We start from the raw sequence: 25,649 nt of genomic DNA, 5'->3' as shown, positions 1-25,649 counted from the left end.
CGGGTGTGGCCCAAAAACAAACAAAAATAGTCCTTAAAGACCTGCTTTCACTTAAAGCAGCAGCTAAGAGGCATTATAGCCATATAAAAATTTTAATAATTCTTTAAAGTAAGTAGGAGATAAGAAAACAAAGGGAAAGCATTATAGTCTAAGCTTAATTACTTGCTATATTAAGTTAGTATACTTTACATAGTTTATATACAGAAGTAATATGACCCAGGTCCTATTCATGATATATCAGAGAAGTTATATCATTTCCCACATAAAACTGAAAAAATGAATTCAGGACACAACGGTATTGTTTCTTAATAGTATTTTATTTAAAAGTTTACAATTAGGTCTTGTATAATAACACAAAAAATATTAAAAGCCACAAAGGTTGTCAGAAGAACTTTTTTTTTTTATCCAAAAGGAATAAAGATCTTGAACTTAAAATATATATCTGCCTCAAGGTTTAATGTGGTAGATTAATAGAATCTATAATCCAAAGGAAATTAATATTACTTATAAATTACTACTAAATTGGTAGGGTAGGGGATGACATAAACCTGAATATTTAACTTGGTTCATATTAAAATTCAAAGTAAAGAAGAATAAAACTACCATCTGACATACTCTAAAACAAAATTGAAAACCAATGTTCTTAAAAAGAATGATACTCCAAAGACTTATGTCTCAGGAGGAATACTATAATCTTGGATGAGCCAAATTGGCAAAAGATTTTATTGTTTAATGTAATATAAAAACTATGGGTCAAAGGGCTCATAAGTTAAACCTGTTATTTTATTTTAACAAATTTTTACAGTATTCTGACAAATGACCATATCCTGAGTATGGCAGATGTTCTTTAAGACAACAATGTGTTTAAAGTAGCTATGGAAAGAATTTAAAAAATAAAGCAGCAACATCTCCTACTATGATCATCATTAATCAGCACCATAAAATACAAGCTGCAACTAAGCACATAGGAAAGCATTGTCTACCAAAAATAAGGCATTTGTAAATACATAAAGTCTTAAGAAGAACAAGTAACCTAAGAAGAACTCTTCAAAAAGGTTCCTTAAAAGTGAGTAACAACAATTGAATTACAAAGGAAAAAGACTATTTTGACATAACTAAATAAACTGAAATAAAGTTTAATATCAATATTTGCTTCTGGAAAAGAAAGGGAAATATTAGGAATTGGAATTTGGGAATTGGTTCCTTTAGAAAAAATGTAGCTGGATTGATTTACGAATGAAGCTGGAACATCTAAATTCTATGCTGCTTTTCCAGCACTATATTGCCTGTAGTGGAAAAGACTCTTGGAGTCCACATGGCGAGATTTCTGCACAGCTTCAGCAAAAAGTTTGGTCACCTAGAAATAAAAGTAGAAAACTTAGATACCCACATTGAAATAAAATAAGCACTTGATAAGACAAGAGTTAAAGTGATAGTTTCTGTTCCAAATTTTAAAAGAGGCATGAGATGAAAAATTTATTTAATGGAAATTCTTTTCTGTACATCAGACTTCATCATGAGTAAGATTTTTTTTTACTACCACCTACTCCCATAAGGATAATAATCAACCATAAACTATATGATGGGAAGAGAGTTACTGAGTTAGAATGTGATAAATATCATGGGCCTAACATCATGGTCTTGTAAAATTGAACAACCTCATGTATCATTTTCAATGAATAGGACAAATACTTGAAGACTAAGTATCTAATCACCATAAACCTGCTCTTTTAAACTGTCTGAAATGGAATTGAAGTCTGTTTAGTCAATATTTATATAATGTTTTTGTGAAACAAAACTGCTAATAAGATTCTTTATTAGATGAAATGTGACACTTTGTGAAAAGAGTGATCATATGTTTAATGAGTGAACAAGAGATACCTGTGTCTATTGATATCTCAATTGTTGGATTACACACTGTCCCAAGTAGGCAATAAACTAGACATCACTACTTTATATATTCTATTTAGAATTCCTCTTCATTGTAAAGTTGCAAGACAAGAAAAAGAATGATGTGTATATATTGAATATATAAAATATATATTTTATTCTGGGAATAAAAGCTGAAATTAAAGCCAGATCCTACCTATATTTAAAGAAAATAATATACCTGGAAATTAGTGAGTAGGGCAATTCCACTGTCAACAGCTGTCCTCCGAATCACATAATTATCATGGACAAACTTAGTGTTGTTGTTAGGGAGGTTAATCACCAGGTCAATGCTGCCATCTCTAATCAATCTGAAGAATAAACAAAATAAACCAAAGCTTCTATATTAAATAGTTTTCAAAATATTAACATAAATTAATATTAGCCATTAAGTCAATGCCATCCTGGCAGTCAAGTTGACTGCCACCTTCCTACCTCTACTCATATGTAGATGTTTAAATTACATTCATTTGGAGGCTTAATTGTTGATTATTGAAAGAATTTTGCCAAAGTCTAGTGGACATATTAGTTTTCTCTGTGAGGAAAAATAAGTATAGTGAGGCAGAAATTGCAGAGAGTAGAAATTGCTATCTAGACTAAGAATTGCTAATCTCATAGATCATACTTAGTTTTCAAATCAGTGATTTCTCCAACACAGAAAGCCAGCTCAGCCCAGCCCAGCCAGCCCATACCTCACTCTCACACTCTCTTTTCATCAACCCCTGCGTTGATGAACCTAGAGTTTCATTGTTGAGCACAGAGAGATTGAAGGTCCCTTGCAATTTTGGATTATAATATTTCACATTCGGTTGCTGAGCACATTCTAGGAACATTTAAATGTGCAAACCATGATGTTGTGCTGCTCACTGTCTTACAGATTCCCAAACAAGGTGTCTATAGCATCTTCAGAAGTCTCTTAAGTCTGCACTTTCCCTTTTTCTTTTTATTACTTTGATAACTTATAAGTTGCCTTGTTAAAAGTCCAAAGAAATAAAATTTTCATAGTATTTAGTATGATTGTTTCAGTCAATAGACTGCCAATTAAATGAAACAACCAAAATTATCTACTATTTATCAATTCATAATTATAAAAATTGATCTAATGGAGTTTCATGAAAGCTCTCCCTGTATGCTGAAATAACATCTTATAGCTAATTATGACAGACTTTAATGGAAAATTAGGTAAAGCAATGGATAGAGGAGTTAGCATGAAACATTATATCTCTTGCAAATAACAAGCACTCAGATTGATTAGTATATCAAGTGGGTGAAATATGACTAATATACACTTTACACTTGATATTCACATCACACATATAAGTCTAGCATGAACTTCAATACAGTTTTCATATACTAAGATATTATCAATCCTGGAAAGCACCCTTAGTTGGGAACATTTTATAACATGCAGTATATATACAGATTGTATACCATGTACACAGATGAAACCAAGCATTTTATAGGAACAGCACAATCTATGAGAACAAATCTAAGCCATTATTCACAAGTGTCATCATCTTAAATTGATTAACTATGAGTTACTGAAGAGTAAGGTGACATTTCACATCCTACTAGTTCCCAAAATTAACCCTCCTGATTTTTTTATTGTCTGAAAACAGTCTACCCCGCTCTTACTTTCTGATGGAAGAGAGGCTCGGGTTTTGTCCTTCCTGAGATGGCCATGCCACTGGCGTGGCAGGGACGTTGTTGGCATTGAGCCAATCTGATGTGGCTTCGGTGGCAAAGAGCTGCATTTTAAATAGGGGAAAAAAAAAGGGTTACAGTATCACAAGAAAAGCTTTGTTGAGCAAAGATGCTTTCTGAGACACATGCCATTTGATTTCATTTTATTTTTAAACTAAATTTTAAACATCATGTTTTACAATATTATCAATGATAAGGTTTTATGCATACAATGTTTCTTTATTTACCTCTCTAAACCTTTCTGAACCTCACTCTTCTAGCTCACCGTGGAAAGTTCTATTCTGTAAACGAGTTCTGAGGTTCTGTAAATTTTGGCCAGGTGATATCCTCTTACTGTTTTTTTACATCTCACATGAGAGTGTTCATTCTGTACCTGCCCCCTTCTAATACATGTCATTTTTAACATAGAGATTAACACAACTGGTGAATACAAGTGCAATAAATGCACACCTATAGACTAGACTTGGTAACTGCTTTTGTAAAAGGAAGAAATACAGACTTAGTAGACATCGTCATCTCATTAAAATCTCATAATCATAACCCAAATATTGAGCTTTGGAAATATCTTTGTTCATTAACCAAACTTCAGGAGGACGTTTCATAGCAAATACATGCCTACCAATTAAAAACTTGACTTCATTAGAAGTCATTATAAAAGAAACAAAAGGAAAAGTAAGTAATCATTGGAACCTTATCCCATTTTAGTGTAAGCTAACTTTTCTAAGTTTGAGCTGGCACTTCCTTTTTGCCTAATTTTTTGATAATTTTGCTAAAACTAGACTTTTTACTATTATAGTCCACTGAAGTTTTTAAACTACTTAAATTTTTATATTAGGTTGGTTAAATTTTGAATTATTTTATTCTCTAAGATTCTCCAGTCTTCTCTTTGGGAATATATTTTCAATGCTGACATAAATAAATTTGTAAAAAGAAAATACCACATACCTTGAAACCTTCATTGTGTAATTGTTCTGCCACACCAAGGAATCTTGGACGGAATGATTGCTGAAATTATAATATTTTAACCAAATTTACTTTTTATATATACATGGTTTTTAGTCACATGCTATATGGTGTTCACTCTTGCTCTTACAGAAGATAATATTGTTGGGACATTAATTATTCAGATACTTCAAATTTTATATTTTTATTATTCTCTACTATGTATAATTTTTATTATCCGACAAAAACAAAAGTTCACCCATTTCCTTTTCTCTATTATCTTACTATTTACCATATTTTCAACTTTATTCATTACATCATTTTTAATTGTTTATTTTTATTTGTGGGGTGAGACTCACCCAGAATGAGAGTTAAGAGAGTGCAAGACAAGTGCCTTAACCATTATACTATCTCTCTGCACCCCTTCCCTATTTCTTTTACTTAGTCTTTTTCTATGTAGTTTCTGTCAATAGATTCAGATCTAATTCAGTTCTGATCTAATTCAGTTCTGCAAGGATTCTTTTCCTAGTCAAAGAGAGTTTAAAGCAAGTGAGTTGAAGTCTAACAGTAACTCAAACTTGTTGAATGGCCTGTTTAACCCACTCTAATTGGTCAGATACAATTTGGTACTGCTCTGGAATAATGAGACCCTGTTTTGTAGCTCAAGCAACATCTCTTAAAAATTAGTTTGTCATATGAAACTCAATTTTATACATATTGTTAAGGCTAATAAAGGGCTGTGGCTCTGGCATCACCAAACTAAATTTTAAATCTTAGATATAATATTCACTAGTAGTATGAGCTAAGAAAAGGTTATGTTTTCAAGGATTTTTTGATTAATTTTAAAAACAGAAATATTTTATATTTACTTCTTATGATTCCTCAAAACTGAGCTCTTAAGCAGTGTAACCTCTCTGAATCTTCCCTCATCTCTGACAGGATCCATAAATAGGGTTGTTTGTGAGAACTTGGTCAACTAATTTTAAGTAAGCAATGTTTTAATTATAAATGTAAAATTAATCTTAAAAACATATTAATTATCATTTTTCAAATAATTGTTTTCTATTTCTCAGTGACTTGATTTCTACCCCTAAATTTTATATTGGCCTTGGGGCCACACCTGCCAGTGTTCAAAGTTCATGCTCTGCACTCAGGGATTACTTCTGATAGGTTCATGGGGCCAGATGGGATGCTGAGGATGGAAGCCAGGTCAGCTGTGCGAAAAACAAGCATCCTACTTTCTGTACCTGCTCCAGTCCCTCTTTTGCTCACATATATTTTACTTTCAAAAATCTCTCCCAAAGTTCCATTACACCATTTAGATATTTTTGTATAGTTCATTACAGTGAACTTTCTAGAAGCCCAGTTGGATGCATCTAGCTTCCAGCTTCTGCCTTCCCTGATTCCTGATCTTTGCCATTAGAGTCCTCAGTTCTAAACATTCCTGCTTTCAAAGTCAGTATTTTTAGAAAACTGATGTAAATGTAACATAGAAAGAATGCAGAATTAGGTGGCTTTAATGAATGTCTGACTAACTCAGCTGAAGAGTACATAAAATCCTTTGTAGTTAAAAATATAAACAATGTATATATGCCCACATATGATCGCATATAAATATTTTTATATTTACATTATATATTTGCTCTAACATTTTAGCTAATTTAATGATAAGCACAGAGAAACGGTAATATTTGTGACTTTAATTAAGGGTTTATATTTTATTTAGAAATCATTTTCAAAAAGATCAAAGAAATGCTCTTAGTTCAGAGTTTCATAGAAACAGGAATAACAATAAAACAGAAATATTCTTGAACAATTTTGATAATGTTCAAGTCATAAAGCCTCCTAATATTTACTTGCAGAGGCTTTCTGAGAAAAGATCTAAATCCTAGGAAAAGACCCTAAAGACTATGTTCACATATAAAATTCTTTCAGATCCTGGCACTCTCAGTCCCAGAACTGCAGTTTTATGAGAGTAAAGTAGTGGAAAATAGAGAATATAAATGCAATTGTATGAATCTCAGCTCAGGCAGGCTCAGGGGTTATTCATGGCAGCCTTTTAGAACAGGAATTGTAACTGTGCACAAGATTGCAGCTTTACATTTCTGCTAAGGACTAAACAAATAAATGTCTCAGATGCAAGTCACTTATGAGTATACATAAAATAAGTATAATATCAGAAAGCAACTCACAGTGCCAGTGAAGCAATTTAATGAGGCATCTACTACAGTCTTCCAACTACTATCAGTTAAACAAAAAATAGTGTGATCATTTATTGAAAGTTGACTCTTATTAAAAGTCAAGGAACTGAATTAGATGACATTGTATTTGATCTATGTGCTTTAAAATTCTTTGGAAAAAGTGAAATGTTAATAAAATGTTAAACATTGATTAAAATGAACTTTCTTATGTCCCAAATGTGTAGCATTATATTGTGGTCTGATAAACATAGAACAAATTTATGGAAGTACAAAACCTTAAGATATGGCTAAACAAATAGATGTCCAACACAAACTTAACTACTTGGTACATAAATTGTTTTCTGAGCTGTGCTCGATCTCTTTAAATTTCAAACCTACCAAAAAGTTACAGATATATGTAACCACTATTGAATCTGTGATAACATACCATTAAACAGATTTTCTAAAATTCCATTTCACAAGTACAGTATTTCTCAAATGAGGCCCTTCCAACATCAGTATCACCATGACAATTGTTTGAACTTTAAAAATCTGAGTCCTGCCCAATATCTATGTGATTATTTTCCATGAAACCTTGTTTAGAAATGAGAGAAAAAGAGGTAAAAAATAGAACTACCCTCTCTTCATTTTATAATTTGAGGTGAAAATACATTAACCAAAAGCACAATAAAATAACATAAAATAAAATAAAATAAAATAAAAGCAAAATAAGTCAGCAAGTCCCATAAGGCCTGCAAACATACTTCAGAACCTCATTCTGGAACTATTTTAGTGTTGTCAAGTAAGTGGAAAAGATAAATATCTGTCATGACAGTATTGGCAGTTCCCAGCCAGGGAACACTCTGCCTTCTGGTCTGAAGCGTTGGTTTACATAGTCACACGGCAAACTTCTATCAAACATGTATTGAACACTTGTGATACATAAAACAGCCTCTCTATAAAAAGAAATTACAGCTGTCAGTTTGTATCTGAGTAGCCCCAGATTTAATAGCTGATTGCAAATACCTGGATAAGACACCAGTTGTTACTAAAGGTGAAAAGTACAAACTGACTTATTTTTCTAGAAAATTCTTAGAAAGAAAGCTTTCCAAATGGAATGAAATATGAAAGGATAGAGGTCAGGAACCAAGTGGTATAAGGTGCATTGGTGGTATTAAAAAGAAAAAAAAAGGACAGGACTGAATACCCAAGCCAAAAACAACAACCATGGAATCAAGAGACCCAAACTTTAACAATCTAAACTTAAAATAAGCCTGTTATGCTGGCAGGCTGAGGATGGGTGCGTTGTATCAGATGCATTCTGGGAACATTGGAGGGAGGTCAACACTGGTGGTGGGATTGGCTCTGTTTCATTGTATGTCTGAAACCCAACTATGAAAGATTTTGTAAATCACAATGATTTCAATAAAAAAGAAGCAGTATTACTAATGACTAGTTTTTCTAGGGCATGCATTCATCTGCCAAGTCTTCTGTATAATACAACTTTTATAAGCCAAAACCCCAAACAACTTTGATAGCTTTTTTTCACTGTTATGTCTACCTTCCACTGTTGTTATATAAATTAAAAAATCAACATATTGTTATTCAGTTTTATTAATCACTATATTGGACAACTATATTGGACTACTATAGAATGTGTAAATTATTTGTTACTTAGTAGCCTGCTATACACAATCAACACTTAATTTGCTCCAAAGTAAATAACAAAAGTGGTTTTAAAATATGTAAATATAGTTTCCTCTTAATGATTTTTTTGATAATTCCATTACCACTTAGTTGTAACAAACAATACTAAGTAAATTATTTTTGCCCTCCAAGGGACAGGCTTGGGGGAGGTTGGGATACTGGGAACAATGGTGGAGCGAATGTTATACGGGCAGTGAGATTAGTGTTGGAAAATAAAGGCCAAAATACCTGTATTGTGAGCACTTATGTAAACTACAGTGTTTAACATAAATACATTTATTTATCATTTTTAGAAGGGAAGAATTCTTTCAAATGAAATATATACATACATTTTTCCAATTTTAATTTTTACATTAATCTATCGTTTGTAGAAAAAGAAACCAAGATGATATTGAGTGATGGCCGCACACTTTATAGAAGTGACTGCACTAATGTCTATTAAGTTGTTCTTACTGATTCAAAATTCAAGATAAAAGGTTATTTGTGTCACTTAAAGTTGTCTTTTTCAAAAATGCATGCTTGTGTTTTAGAGCAGTGCTCAACTGCAGATGTCAGAAGATGGTATTCATCACTCCAAAAGCCTTACTGAATAGCCCAATCAAAGATTAAAAAAAAAGAACAGAGGGAGCTCTTGACCTACTGTAGAATAAATCATTTATTGTTTAAGGATGTTCCAGAAGACTTCAAAACACATAAGTCTGCCTATACTTAGCAGCGGTAAATAAAATTTGATAGAATGGAAGGAGACTAAAAATAGTGAGGGAAACCAAATATTATTTTGGTTCTATGTAACTTTTGATATATGATAAAATGTAGAAGAGTTAAATTGACAAGGATTCTTTGACAAAATTAAGCTTTTTATTTTCCCCTATATACATAGATTGATTAATATTGTTTTCAAATTTCTCATGTAATTTAATTGTTTTTATAGGAATTAACTTTGTCAATAAAAAAGTCCATGTTTGTAAAGAAGAATGGGGGTGAATATTTGGAAAACTGCAGTCACACTAATATGTCTGTGTATGTGTCTATACGCACACCCATATACAAGCTATGTAGTAAGTGTTAAGTACTGAATGATAAATGTTAATAATAAGTTACTGTTTAAACTATGAGTTAAGCTATCAAAAATATGCAGAAGTTTTGCTAGTTTAGTCACTTTAACCTTTCCTTCAGAATTTTCTTTTTCCAAAATTCCCCTGCAATGTATTATGAAAAATTCATGAATCCAAATATTTTTTAATAACTTAGTAGAAAGCAACTGAGTCAGAGGATAGAATCCTTACTGCAACAGATATTCACCATTCAGCCAGCTAAGACACACAAAAATTAAAATCAAATTAATTGCAATACCACTACCTATCAAGACTTTTTATAAGTGAATTCTACACAGCAGTAAAATAAATTAATTTTATAAGAATTCAATTAAAATTGTAGACTTTTTAATCTTAGAATTTCTTAGAATACTCAGCTAAATACCTTTGAAATTAATTATTTACTAAACCTAACTCCTTCACAGACGCTATAAGACTATTGCTCAACCTAAAATTTCTAAATTTATTCAACTAATTTTCTATAAATTCTTCTGGCCAATTGAATCATGACACAGTGATTTAAAAATACAATGTATTGTCATGTATAGAATTCTAACTATCTATGGTCATTGTGAAGTTGAGGAAAAACATGGAACTAGCTTAATTCCATTCTAGCCGAGATGTAGAAGTGAGTTTTGTACATTTTAAGTGTCCTTAGTACAGGATGTAGAATATTCAGATAAGTTTATTTTTTTTCTCTAAAACCCACTAGGAATTAAAATTCTTCACATATAAATGAAGTAACTCTACACAACTGTCATGAAGGCAGTTTTTTTTATCTATGATGACCTATTTCTGAATATTAATAACTCAACTAATCAATTTTACCAAATCTCTTGAGAGTTTATTAAGTTTATTTATATTTCTTTGAATACACAATGATCTTTAAATCAAAATATGCATGGTATTCATAATTACACATAGGACTTATTTTAAAGCATATTTAATAAACTATCATTGTTAAGTTTATATATATTTGAATCCTAACATTAACCACTTATGCACAGAGAGGAAATTCATTGCAACAATTCATGTAGCAACTAGAATATTCATTTTTCAAAATGGTACACTGAAATAAAGAACTTCAATGGTCAGAACCTCCTTGCTTTAAAAAAGTTTTTTCTCTACACATACCCATATCCTGCATGCTAACTTCATACAACCATTTTGTAGAAGTCAAATTAGTTTTTGCTTCACATTTTCCTTAAGCAATGCAAGCAAACAAAATATCACTGCTTAAACTGTTATTTTAAAGTGTAAGCCCTTTATGATTAGTTGTAAAGATGGGGAGTAGAGGCCTGATCTTCTCTAAACGTCCCTAAATCTGACATAAAACTTTAAGCTATAACTGGAATTTGGGGAAATACTTTCCCATTTGTAACTTAATAATACTTAATGTCCATTTATAATCTGATGAGTCTCTCACATGGTTTAATTTGTCTCTAAATTGCCATTTTACTTCATAATTGCAAGTCCTCTTGTTAGCCTTTGCTTTAATTGCACTCTGTCAGCCTTTCGACACCTTTAAGATACAAAATCCCATCTTACTCTTTCCAGAAACTTCTCCCAAAGCACTTCTTGTTGAGTCTTTGGAGTCTAATTTGCTGATATGAAGATTACCAAATAAGATGATATCTACAATAATCAAATACTGGCTTGAGAATACCTGGTACTGTTTTAATTATATTTTTATTGATTTTTATGTGTTCATGCAGGGTTTGAGCTTATTAAAAGTACAGCAGGGGTAATAGACCATCTAATGCTTTATAGTATCCAACTATAACTAATTTCAACTAAAGAGAATTAACAATTAGGAGGCATCAGGTATTATAAAGAAAATTAAGAAATACAACCATCTGTACTTCTTGTCATATTTTAAGAACTTTCCCCAATATACAATGAGAAAAGCTGACTTAGGCCATCAAGTCAATGTCATTCAAGTTATGTTCTATCATGGTCAGAGAAATAGTACAGCAGGTAGAGCATTTGCCTCCCATTTGGATCATTCAAGTTTTATCCCAGGCATCCCATATGATCCCCTGAGCACTGCCAGAGTAATTCCTAAATGCAGAGCAGGGAGTAAACTCTGATCATCACTGATCGTGGCCCCAAAACCAAGAGGAAAAAAAGACTTTGTAGCAAATGTGGCAGGTTAGCTGAAGAAATTTCTCAAATAATAACCAAATGTTCTTCAACTATGATTGTTTAATATTTTTATAAGACACCAAAATGTTAATGAGTATATATGAGAAAGTAAATATTAAAAGAAAAAATTTATTAGTTTAGTTTGAGACACAGCAAAAAGATATTCCAGGATGATGAAATAAGAGCAAAATCTGCATAAAATATGTATCCAAATATAAGAAGTTTTTAAGGTGTCTTACTTATTTAATTATTTATTTATGTAGGGTTTTTGGCTACACTCAGGGTTTACCCCTGACTCTATGTTTGGGGATCACTCCTGATAGTTCAGAAGAAACAATACATGGTGTTGAGGACCTAGCCTGGGTCAGCTACTGCAAAGAAAAACATTCTCTCCATCATATTATCTACTTGGTACCTTTTACAAATTACGTTAAATTATTTTGGAAAAAACACCCCTTCTAGCAAGACTCTTCTTTCTGTACTTCTTATTTATTCAACCCTTTACTGAGAAATATTTTCCCTCTATTTTTTATTCCTTACCTTTTTCTGTATTGGCTAGATAATAGAAAAATTAAAACAGGCACAAGTCCTAAAATATACAGCACAAATGAACATTCTTTCAATCGTTACTGTTACAGTTACATAAAATGTAACTGTAATTTCCTCTCTTCTGCAGTACAGTTAATTTACCTTTCTTTTCAGATGTAATCATGCAAGGACACAGCACTTACCTGGATTCCAATCAGGATGCCTTTCTGGGGTATCTTAAATCCTGTGGACAGCATTGCCTTTAGGAAAGCTGAATGGATCCCTTCACCAAAGCAAGCCACCTGTTAAGGAATAAGTTGAAATAAACAAATAAAAGAAAGCAAAGTGTCAACCATTTTACTAGAAAAACAAATACAATTTCAAATTGAAATCACTTTGCTCATAGACTCCTCTGCTAGATTTTATTGAATTGCTCAAAGGCCAGCCAGTATGAATTCAGGGATTAAAAGTCTAGCCAGGGCAGATGTATCTTATGTTTTTAATTAAGCATAATGAATGAATAAGCAATTCTTCCTCTACCCAACAACACTCCATGGAGCAACATAACTGGATTCAAATGTGAAGTATTTGGATGCAAAGCACAGCTTCTGCTCCATAATGTGGTGAGTTACCAAATGTTAATATGACTTAATGTTTAAATAATAGTACATGTCATGTATGCTAGGCAGCAGGGCATGAATTCATGGGTCAATAGCAAAAATGCATAACTGCTGATCAGTCAGTTAGGAGTAATTTCCTACAGTTTATAAGACATGTTTCTAAAAAATTCAATAAATTCATAAAAATCTCAAAGGAACTTGTTCTTGTTGTAAAATAGTACTTTCATAAAATGAAGCAAAATACAGTATTTCTAGTTTTAAATGCCTCAGTCACATATTAAAAAAATACATGGGGTTGGAGCAATAGTACAGCAGGTAGTGCTCTTGCCTTGCATGTGGCTAACCCAGATTTGGTCCCTGGTATCCCATATGGTTCCCTAACCATGCTAGGTGTGATCCCTGAGCACATAGTCAAGAGTTACCCCTGAGATTGCCATGTTTGACTTCAAAACAAAACAGAAAAATAAATTCAAGCTTCAGTTTAATGTTAATATATACAGATGCTTCTTTATGGATTATTTTATTACATAATTCATGAATTATGTAACAAGTGGGAACAGACCTGTCTTGCACATCATAATTTTGCATAAATACCGAACCACTCAGTACTAACACAATTCCTTTGAGATTTTCACATATTTATTGATGGCTAAATTCATTCTTTAAAGCAACGGTATTCCCTATGCTATGGAATGAAAGTTTTTATGGCTATAACCTTCAGTCAACCACCAATTCATACCACCTTTTTTATGACAGAATTGATATTTGTATTTATTTAGGACTGACCAAATAATTTAAGCAATATTAACATAAGTAAACAGGACACAAATTCTACAAAAGGAATCATAAGTATAGACAATAAAAATAAATGCATTCCTGCCCCTTACCATTTGGAAAAGAAAATGTTCCTCCCCTAGATCAGGAGCCAAAGACTTACTCTATACCCAAACAAGTGTTCTCTCTGACACTGAACAATTCTTTTTGAAGCACAGATATGATTTCACTCAACAGGACTATTATCCTGATGGTTACAAAACTGTTGGTAATATGACTCTAATAATGAAGGGAAAACAAGATCTTTAAACTTCTGGAAAAAACATACACCAAAAGAGATCATGAATTTCTAATTCATATATTCACCATTCTAAGAATGTATGTCTTGAGACAGAAGAAATACAGTCAATGAATAGTAGGTTTGCCTCACTAGAGAAATCAAAATGAAATAAAAGCAACTCTCTCTGAATCCTAAGTGTGGTTAAAAAAAACACATCTCTTTAACTGAGTGGTCAAGATGAACCTGGAAAGTATCTACTTAAGTCAAAAAATGTGAATTCATCATTTTAAAGTTAGGCTTTTTACCAACTAAATTAAAAACAGCTTGCAAAGAGGGCAATCATCAGTCCAAATATAAACAAAATAACCATTTATTCCTCATTGCTTGCCTGCCTATTTCAGTCAACTACTCATCACAGTTTATGCCTGTAACTAGGCAACCATGTAAAACATCACATATACCTGGCAATTAAATATTTTTGCCCTCTCAAATATTCATTAATATCAAGAAAAAACAATGATGACTCTCGGTTTGGTGTTGCCACTCCGATGTGCTCTGAAGAGAAACTGAAGGTTATATCTAGTAAGTCTGTCAAGGGCTAGGTGATTCATAAAATGTCCTGACACTGACACGTAGAGAACTTTCTAGAAGCTGACAGTTCTCTACAAGAAACACAATTCACATTATTAAAGAAACCTTCAGCTGACAGAGGTTCAGAACAAGTGAAGAGGGACATCCAGTGGCCAGTCCCATTACAGTTTTTAAAGAATTCCCAGAGGTAATGCTTTGAAAGTGCTTCTGAGTTTTGGCATATCTAAGCAGATGTCACAATATTTAGAAGCATGCTATTTTAAGGCTGAACATCCATTCTATATATTGCTAGTAAAATGTCAATGATTTAATTTTACAGTATTTAGGATTGTGGAAAGATGCCGTTACAGAGAGAACTGAGAAACCTAAAATAGAAAAATAGATGAATTTATTTGGTAAATAGAAGGGTGTTTGAAAGGTGTTTTTAATGTATGTGGAAATGAATTATCTTTATATGTCTAAAGTACGTAAGAAATGTAAATTCAGGTTCAAAAGAAACAAAAGATTTTTCTTTAGTTCAAGTGCTTAAGCCATTTCTGATTTATTCAGAATATAAAAGAAATTTGTGTTCCCCTTACCACAGACTATTTTACTTACTTTTGATTATTAGATCATAAATTTCAAAGCAGATTATACTGAAGTGTTAGTCTATCATGAATTGCTTACCTCTCCAGTGGAAGTCATCTCACAACGCAGAATAGGGTCAGCATCCCTCAACCGGGGCCAGGAAAACATTGGGGCCTATCAGAAATGAGAAGGCAGAAATGTGTAAAAGAGAGGAATAAAAGGAAGACATGGATATACTGAGGAAATCGTTTCTCATAGGATTTATTTAGGCTATTGGACACATATTTAAAATATTTTAGTGCTAGCATCTGACTTGAAAAATAGCATAAAGTTCTGTTCCAAGAATTTCTTAAGCTGTTGGCAAAAAACTCTGGTTAAGTAATCACAAATTACTTCTGTAAATAGGGCTCCTGTGACCAGGTTAAGTCAGTGTTTCTAATCTGACTTACATTCTTATTGGAGCAATTTCAAGCAAAGTCTACTGGGCATTGAAATCCCTAAACAGAGTTCAAATGTTTTCCCACCAAACGTAGGCCTTTTGTATATATTTTTCTTGTGCCAATCATTTGAACTTGAAACAAAGCTACCTTGCCAGAAGTAGCAGGCTATAAATTGGCTTCTGAAACATTAAACTGTGTTGACACCTCTTATAAAACTTTGAAAAACATTCTGCTTGAGATCACTTTTGTTCAGCACTTTCATATGAACTAGAACATCAATAAATGCAACATTCTATTTATTTTATCAGTGCAGTTCACTAAAACCCAAATTTGCATTTCTTGCATGCATCCATTTATCTGTATTAGTGTATTCTTTCTTTAATTATGGCACCACTCTAAATTATTCTCCCATGACATATCATAATGTTTTACTTCATGCCTTTTAAATCTGCTCTATTATATCTCCTTGTTTATATCTTTAGATTTGGGGTGCCATACCTATTGGTGCTCAGGAATTACTCATGACTCTACATTCAGGAATCATTCCATACTGGTCTTCAGGGACCATATGTAAAATCAGGGATCAACTATGTGTAAGGCCTTATCCAATATATTATCACTCCATCCCTGCCTTCTCATCTTAAATCCTTCTCATTCAGGAGAGGATAGCATGGAGGTAAAGCATTTGCTTTGCATGCAGGAGGACGTGATTCAAATTCCAGCATCTCATAGGGTCCCTCAAGCCTGCTGGGAGTGATTTCTGAACATAGAGCCAGGAGTAGGAGTAACCCCTGAGTGCTGCTGGGTGTGACCCAAAAACAAACAAAAAAAAATCATTCTCACTCTTTTTCTCCAAACTTTTTATACTCTCTTACATTTATATTCACATAAACTAATAGCTATATTTTAAGACTGATTATGAATAATTCAGAATGTAACCAAGAATCATATACAATGATTACTAAAAGAAGTAAATTGGAAGATATAATGAATTTTGAAAAATGCATATATCTTTTTTATTATTTCAGTTGAATTTTGTTTTTTTTACATATGCTTGTGTTTGTATAGCTGTATCTAGACATAAAGAAACAAAAAGTTGAAATTTACATATAGAATTTTCTGTCAACAAATGTATTCCAAGGCATTTTGCTTGTTGTACTCAAACAAAGAATATCCTAGGTGTATATATTTCCAAAGAAAGCTTTAACAATTTATGTTGTATCATAATCTTCAAAAATAAAATTCTATCTTCCACCAACATAAAATTGAAATTCCATTTCAATGCACTATAAAACACAAGTCATTCTAAATTATGAATATAATTAGACTAATATTATTTTATGTATAAATTTAATAGTCAAAGTCAGTTTCAGCTAAAGTTTGAGGTCATTAGTAAAAATAGAAGGTGGAAAGTTTTGACAGTACCCCAAATATATAAATGACACATAAGTATATAGAGCAATAAAGGCATTAACTGTATGTTTTAGTCTAAAAAGATACAAATTTTTAAAGAGTAACTAATCCTCAAGCTTATCTTGAAAAATAAAGTTGATAATTACAAATAACTGTACAGGCCTGCTGAGGCAACTTTAGGAGCACAATCTATTTCTGATTAGGATAATATAAGTATAGAAATTAGTGAATACTCTGTCTTTCTAATTACTCTTCATTAATATATCATCAATTCTATTACCCATACAGCATAACTTCTATTGAAATTTCTCAACCTGTATATATCTATATAACATACTCCTAAAGAAATGAAGAACAAAGCAAGTCATAGTGGTAAGAATATAATAAACACCACAAAATAACTTCATTTATAAGATTAATGCATGCCTGAAATACTAGGTAAATCAAAAGTGTCAGAGTTTAAACTTAAGTAAATAAAGTATGTCCAGACTTTCTACCACCCTCTGAACTGACAACAGGTAGTTCATCTGTATAAACAAAGTTTATAATTTACTTTAATCAGTTCTCAGATTAAGTAGTCCTGGATATTTTTAAGTGTCTAATATTCACATAAAGTTTTCTGCAGTACAAATATATTTCTTTATTTGAAAGAAGAATAATAGATCTCTGGTCATGTATTTAGTTAGATTGTTCATAAAGTATCAAGATTATTTTGGATGAAAATTCCTTTCTTAATTTTCATGGACTATATCCAACAATGATGGGTAGTTTTTTTCAAATGTTACCTTAATTGCAACATAGTCAGCAGGGATTATAGGATGCTCCAATGTTGGAAGAGGTTTCTCATCAATCTGATCTCCAATCATCACCCTGGTGGCCACATCAATGAAGTCTACCCCAAGAGTTTTGGAAACAAATGGGAAAGACCGAGAAGCTCTCAAGTTACATTCAATTACCTAGAAAGATAACAAAGGAAAAATATAATAAGAGCCAATAATAACAAAATTTATATTCTGTCACTTGAAGAATTTTAAGCAGCTCTTATTAAACAAAAGAGACTCTTGTTTTGCTCATCCTTTCCCTTTCTCCTCTCTGCCTGCACTTTAATCATTGATTTCCTTTCAGTTAGTTTCTATCAATGATGATTTTCTTCCATTAATTTTTCACAATTCTATCCCACACACTGGTGACAAATTTATTTCAGTACCAAGCCTGAATATTGCCACATCCCTTTACTATATTTTCACCAGCCATTAAGGTCTAGACTTAAAAGAACTTCTATCTATCCTCATGTGTGTATATATATACACATATATCTGCCTTATCTTATTCTTATTACTAAGTGTACTCTTCCCTTTGAATTTCTCTCTCTTTATTTGCCTAAACAATAATCTTACTGGAGCTGGAGAGATAGCACAATGGGTAGGGCATTTGCCTTGTACAGGGCCAACCCAGGCTTGAACCCAAGAACCAATATGGTCCTCTGAGCCTGCCAAGAATAATTTTTGAGTACAGAGCCAGAAGTAACCCCTGAGTGCAGCCGGGTGTGGTCCAAAATTAACACAAAAATAATCCAAATTAGTCACTATTAGTTATCTACATAGTAATTATCTTCTTACTCCTTACTTAATGGATGATTTTGAAAGCAAAGAATGTGTTTTATATTTCTTTTTAGCATTATATAATTTTGCACAGTAGGTACTGGCTTAATGTTGTCAACCAATTGTTTAAATTAGATGAAATCAATTAAGATTAGGTAATTTACATATTTATATCTTTATTTTTTGATAAATAGATTTTAAAAAAGCTTTTATCTCTAAAGAATATATAAAAGCAAATTAGCACTTTCAACTATTATATATGTTTAGAAGACTTTAGGATAGTCATTATATCCATATTTACCAAATTGCAGACTGCATAAATGATCTTCTTTTTAGTGGGTTAGAATACTTACTTTCTAAAACTGTGACATATATATATATATATGCCACATATGACATATATATATATATATGCCACAACTTAAAGTCTATGCCTACAAACAAGGTGAATGCCTTTGGTGAATGCCACCAAACATCCCACACTCAGACACAAACGCTAGCTATTTCTCAGTTGCTCTGTGACTGTGTTCCCAGAGATTGCCAAAGTGACACAAACATGCATAAACTAGTCCACATATTCTCTCAAAAAATGTTGACATTTCTTACCAAGACTTCATTTCCTCGGACAAGAAATTGGACATTGAATGGGCCAGAGATGGCAAAAGCTTTTGCAATCTTACGAGTGGCATCCTTTACCTAGATCAAAGGGAAAAATGATACAGTACTAAACAGCATATCTTTTTTTTTTTTCAAAAAATGTACAACACTCTAAATCTAGACCTCTTTGATTCCTTTCAATAAAGAACTATATATCCAATAGTAATTATGATAGAAGCCACTACTAAGTATTCATGAACAAAATAATTGAATTTACTATGTACTAACAGTAGGATTGCAGGGAATAAAAAAAAACAAATTAGCTTGCAGGGTTCTCTCTTTAATTGTGCCTATAATTATAAACACTGGTTATATAGAGAAATAAATAAAATTATTTTGTCTAATTCAGTATTGAAAACTTCATTTCAAAGTCTACATCAGTCTAATGACTTACCTGCTGAGAAGTAAGGAACATAAAATTACATGGCACTGAAAAGATACCGAAGGGATTTATTTTATGGTGCTTTTCTGTTGCCCTGGACTCTAAAAGAGTTGATATTATGGTGTGAAGGAAATGGTGTTTTCTCACAGGGAATCCATGAATGTCATGTAAAGGAATTTCTGAAACCTCCTAGGACCATTAGGCACCCATGAGCAGAGAGAGGCATGTTTGCTGGAAGAGTTCCTAAGTCAACCATATCCCTTATATGAGTGGTTTTGCAACTTAGATTACTGATATCTTGAACTCTGAGATATATGAAATACCTAAAATGTTGAAGTCATAGATCCTAACTAAAGTGCTTTTAAATATAATTTTTAAATATAATTATTTTATGCTCATTGTTTTTTTTAAATGTGTGCTCCAAGGTAAAATATTTTGTATCTAGTCTAATAGACAGCTTGCCTAGATTTTCACTGATTTTAGTGAGATTTTAGTGTAACTACAAAAAGTCAAGCCTGCTCTAATATGTTTGAAGACTAAATGAACACTTACAGGAGTTATTTATGACAATCCTCTCTAACAATACATCTAGCAGTGTGTATAAAGTCTGAAGCAGAGCCATCGCTCTTGGAAAAATCTTTAAAACAGTAGGTCTAAAATAGGGGTTAAAGGAGATGTATTAAAGACAGCTGTACTAAAGCTGTCTCAAGACAGTTTTGAGGGTAGGTAAGGCTGAGGCTGAAAAATCTCTGTTTCAAACAATTCTTACAGACTCCAGCACACTGGCTTCTTAAAAACAGTATATCTTAAATGTCTCTCTTTTATATATATCAGAATCAATAGTAGTGACCCTTATCCAAATATGGCCCCCCGCATCAGCAGCAAAATCCTCACACAGAATGTTTTTAATAAAAATTATGGGAATCTGCCCAGCACTGCAATATCGTAAAAAGGGATGGTGTCCAAACAGTATTTTAACAGTCCCCAGGTGATTCAGATTCACAATAAATTTAGAGAATTGCTTCATGAGGAGCACACCTCAAACAGACTATGAAGGACAATGCAAGAAACTATTATCTTATGTACCCAGTTCACTCAAAGTTTCCCTCATAATAATATTGAACTTGACATATGTCCTACATTGCCACTCAGAGAAAAACAATTCTCTTTGCTTTCCCCTCTATCTTCTTTTATTTATAAATAATGACCTTTTCAATGGCTCCTTGGCTGATGGTTTGTGTGGGCAGCATCAGTGTAGCATCTCCAGAGTGGACACCTGCATCTTCCACATGCTCAGAGATGGCATGAGAGATAACCTGGGGAAAAAGATTTGACAGAGACATATAGGAGACACTTCAATACCAGTACTCTATGTTCAGACATTCCACTGTAATCAATGTCTTGCACACTGACCAGTTTCTTCATTGAGTCTCTGTGAAGGCTCGTAGAAAAAACTGCGCAAGTAGAATTTTCAAGACCTTGGTATGTCATATTTTCTCTTGAGGCAATTGAAAGTACTATCAAAAATATTATTATGGGTATGAATACTAGGGAAAGGGGGAAATTAAAGCACTTCAGATGAATACTTAAGAATACATACAAATAGGGGCTGGAGAGGTGGCACATAGCAGTAAGGCCCCTGCCTTGAGCATACTAGCCTAGGACAGACTGCGATTTGATCCCCTGGTGTCCCATATGGTCCCCCAAGCCAGAACATTTTCTGAGCACATAGCCAGGAGTAACCCCTGAGCATCACCGGGTGTGTCCAAAAAAATGCAAATAAAAAATAGACACTTGGATAGCATTGTCTTTCTCTTCTAAATTGTTTTAGACCAGGGTCTAAAAAGGAAAGAGGATGGATAAATATTAATGAACAAGACAAATGCAAAAACTCAACTAGAGTGTGAAAAAAGCCTGAAGTCTAAAGTCTAAGATATTTCAATTGGCATTTGAAATAAAAAAGAAACAGAATAACATATTTTGTCCTGTTTCAGATGTAGGGTACTCAGGTTTCTTAAGAATAATCCAAATACTTGTGATTAATATCTACCTTTATTGGGACTTTCAACCCTAGTATATTAAGATCTTAGGCACTGAAGCTTAATGTTAACAATATGGACATGTTTGTGAAACAAGTCAGGGCATATAATAGTGACAGAGAAAGACAAGTTTATCAGATTAATGAATGACTTGAGTCAGAGCGACATGTGAGCCCCGCTCCTCTGCTTGTCATTTTTGAGCTCTGATACCTAGGCAGTATTTTATCTATTTAGCCTCTGCTTCCACTAAGATGAGAATAATAATGACATGGAGAATGTTTTAAAGGATAAAAAGAAAACACAGACACGGTGTCTGGTATAAAGTTTGTGATACAACTTAAACATTTTATGATGTTTTAAAATGGAGAGGCACTGAACTCTGAAAAAATCATAATATATCTGAATCACTAGGTCCATTTTCGATTTTACTTCTTAAAAATGGTATGAGTAAGGTGGGCACCTGGATAATGGGTGTGCTGGAATCATGTTTCATGAGAAACCATTATTAACAGTATGGTAAACCAAAGAATCTCAGTAATAAAGCTTAAAACAAAAATATTAAATGAGTATGTTGCAGCATTTTATAAAGAAGGAATCTGGGATGACAAGCAAGAGACAATATCTAAGAAGCAGAAGACAAGAATATATCCCAGTAATTAGTGACCAAAGTAGATCAAAAGACTAGTATCACTTTAACCAACAAAATACTTGAAAAGTATTCCTATCTCTCACCAGTTTCACACTCTCCATTTCCACAGAGGTATGACCACACACAAAAAGAACTCTAACTTTATAGACCTCATGTCAAGTACTTAAAATTTTGAAAAAAAGAAAACATTAAACAGAAGTATATATAATAGCACAGTAAGTAGGGTGTTAGCCTTGCTCATAGCCAACCCATTTTGATCCTTAGCACAACATAGGGTTCTCCCTAGCAGAGACAGGAGTAATTACTGAGCTCAGAATCAAAAATAAAAAATATACTTCTGACTCTGAGCTCAGATGTGGCTCCCTGCCACAAAAAAAAACACAAAACATAAACAAACAAAAAAACACTTCAAACATATATGTGCTATACTGCTCAAGAGGCAAGGAGCACAAGATTAGAATTCCATAGAACCAGACCTTTGTTCAAGGGAAGGAAAAAATTTGATACATATTTTATATATTTCCCTACATGAAAATTATATAAAATTCCACATGTATAATCTTAAATATACAAATAAACTAGTAAATTTGTTTGAGGGCCACATCCAGTGGTACTCAGGGAACCCTCTTGGAGGGCTTGGGAGACCATATGTGGTACAGAGGATTGAAGCTGCATAATCTGCATGCAAGTTAAGTACCTCATCTCCAGCACCACCATATCTTCTGTATTATATTTCATAAAAACTTGCAATCTTTATCAACACAAAAGCTAAAAGGAAATATATAACTACTTCGTGATATACTGTGAAGAAAGTCTCATCCTTAAGAGAGCATGAATTTGAACCAATATCTTTAAAGGGCCTTAACCCAGGATTATTAGATTCTAGGCTAACAATTCATCTTCACTATTTATATTTTAAATAATCTAAAGACAAAATTTAAGACAAGTGTAGTGTTTTGAAGTATTTGAAAAGTTTAAGTTGAAAAAAGCCTTTTATATTTAAAACAAATAAAATATCATGGATTCTCTAAAACTTTACTTCCAAAATAAATCACAGATGCCTTATTAGCACAACTAGCAAGTTCAAGGAGATCATTGTTTACATGTTAATTTCTCCCTGTAGATGGAGGCATTTTCTGTCATAACAATTTAAGATGTGATATGGTAAGCTAATTTTGATATTATCTTCATCTGCCCTACTCTGTTTAGTTTTGCCTTTATTAACCCAGTAAAACAAAAAGAGGAGGTGGGATATCGTAAGAGAAGAAAAACTGGGGATTCAATTAGGAACTTCATAAAGAAAAGTATTGGACGTTTTTTATAATATCCACTGAAACATAAAAGAAAACCCACAAAGAAAATGTGAAAGAAAATCTATTTGAAAAGAATAATGAGTATGAGATGATAATTAATTTTGCATATCATCAAAGAGAAATTCTAGCAGTGAGAAACACAGGAAATCTGATACCAGAGCACAGCAACTGAATTGCTAGTGAATTCGAATCTTCTATTTTCAGCTACACATTGAATCCACTTGATATTAAGAGAATGTTTTTTAGAAATCATAAAGTCTGATGTATTTTGTTTGAAAATTGACTGGATCAAAAAAACTAATGGGAGCATAAGGAAGGGCGAAATGCAGATAAAGTACTTACTCGTCCCTCTTTGCCAACAGCATCCATTTCTACTTCCCGGGCACCCTCAACAAATTTTGTTAGCACCACTGGATGTTCCTGTTACCAAGGGAAACAGAAGGGCAAAACCTTTAGTTGAAAGCATGTCTATAATATCAACTAAATCATGTACCTTAAGTAAACACCAGGGCAATATTTGCAATAACCTTATTTCTAAACACATACCCTCCACAAATTTATTAACCCCTTTGTTTTGTAATAGCAAGATCATTTTCAGCTTTCACTGGGGCAGTATGTTTTTTGACCTCTGAGTACACAGTGAACTGAACACAAATTTTGAAATCTTTCAAATAGATTAAAAATGAGTTGGCAAAAATAGAAATAAAGGAGACAAAAATGTAGGCTCCTCATGTTTCCAATAATATAACTAGCTCTGTATTTTTTATCTATAAGAAAATATTAACATTAGTTCCAACTTTTTCTCCCTATTCTTAACTTTTCCAAGCTTTCAGCTTGGAATCAGCTCGATCAGATGTCTATTTTCATTTTATTGGTTCTAAGATGGGTCTTTTACCTGGAATCAATAAGCCTTAAAACACTTTGAGAGTATAAGCTTTGCAATTGTAAAATAAATTTTCAATTATTTTGAGAAAAATTTTTTTACAAACACTTCTATTTTCAGCTTTTTAAGACCCCTCTATAGTTTCCCCCTACTTGGTCCCATGATTAATGATGTGATAAATAAGCCTCTCTATGGTTAAAATCTTCTATTAAGTATGACAAATTTTGATACTTCCTTTGTTTCAAAATCTATGAAACATGCCAACTATTAAGCAAAAAGAAAAAACAAGCAAACAAAAAAATGTTCCTTATTTTTGTTTTAACATTTAATGTTTATTGAGGCAGGCAGCCTGATAGACAAGGTTGAGGACTATGCAGTATTTTCTTCTATATAGTGATAACTTTTATAACTTTTAAAAAATAATTAATATTTTTCTCCTGTCTTAGCTTCTATAGATAGGCCTGAGATTAAGATTTAGTGAAAGTGACTTTGAGAAAATTTAAAATGCAGAAAGAGGCAGCAGGTATCATAAGGCTACTGTCCTGGATTCAGCCTGATCACAAAAATTTTAAGAGCATGAAAGCAGCTCAGAATGAGACCCAACCTGAGCACAGTTTTTTCACTTCTTACATTCCCATAACTAGATGTGGGAGTTCTTAAAAAAATCATTCAATTTGCTTAGAAATGGACTTCTTTATAATCTATCAGTAAATATTTGGCTTATAAACTTACTTTTTATATATTTTGTACCTATCTACCTAGGGTAGAATAAAAAATTTCTCTTCATCATTTCTCTGTCATTCATTTAATTTAAAATTTTAATTAGAGTTATATCTGTACGTAAAATTTTTATTTACACTGCTATATCTGCTATGGTAATCTAATTAATTAATCTAATTAATTAATCTAATTAATTAATCTAATTAATTAATCTAATTAATTATTTACACTGCTATATCTGCTGTGGTGATCTAATTAATCCTAAATCCATCACTTTAAGTTTTGTAGAAAAGTAACTTCTTCAGGAATTAGAAACCAAAACTTTAATATTTTCCCTCAGAATTTTCTATATTCTATATTGGAAATCTCATCATAGTTATTGTGATAATTTGACCTCAAATGTTCTCTATAATAATGGTTACTATATTTTTATTAATAAAACACTAGGTAAGAACAATGTAATTATACAGGAAAAGTTAAATAAAAATCAA

The 25,649-nt window shown here is 32.4% G+C and overlaps 1 protein-coding gene across 1 annotated transcript in view; it reads right to left on the bottom strand.

Moving 5' to 3' along the window:
* Window positions 1-1,120: 1,120 nt before the first annotated feature.
* The window catches only part of CPS1 (carbamoyl-phosphate synthase 1), a 115,837-nt gene continuing 91,308 nt past the window's right edge, over window positions 1,121-25,649 (bottom strand). The window contains exons 29-38 of the mRNA XM_049784127.1: window positions 23,898-23,975; window positions 20,763-20,870; window positions 19,122-19,211; window positions 17,700-17,870; window positions 15,161-15,235; window positions 12,433-12,531; window positions 4,579-4,638; window positions 3,565-3,677; window positions 2,111-2,240; window positions 1,121-1,357 (exon numbers count right to left, since the gene is read on the bottom strand). Of these exons, the coding sequence (XP_049640084.1) occupies window positions 1,259-1,357; window positions 2,111-2,240; window positions 3,565-3,677; window positions 4,579-4,638; window positions 12,433-12,531; window positions 15,161-15,235; window positions 17,700-17,870; window positions 19,122-19,211; window positions 20,763-20,870; window positions 23,898-23,975 (1,023 nt within the window). The 3' untranslated portion in view covers window positions 1,121-1,258. The remainder of the gene's footprint in view (window positions 1,358-2,110; window positions 2,241-3,564; window positions 3,678-4,578; window positions 4,639-12,432; window positions 12,532-15,160; window positions 15,236-17,699; window positions 17,871-19,121; window positions 19,212-20,762; window positions 20,871-23,897; window positions 23,976-25,649) is intronic.

This window comes from Suncus etruscus, chromosome 1 (assembly GCF_024139225.1).
Source record: "Suncus etruscus isolate mSunEtr1 chromosome 1, mSunEtr1.pri.cur, whole genome shotgun sequence".
NCBI lineage: Eukaryota > Metazoa > Chordata > Mammalia > Eulipotyphla > Soricidae > Suncus > Suncus etruscus.
The sequence above is the reverse complement of the archived record's forward strand: the minus strand, read 5'-3'. Positions and strand labels throughout refer to the sequence as shown.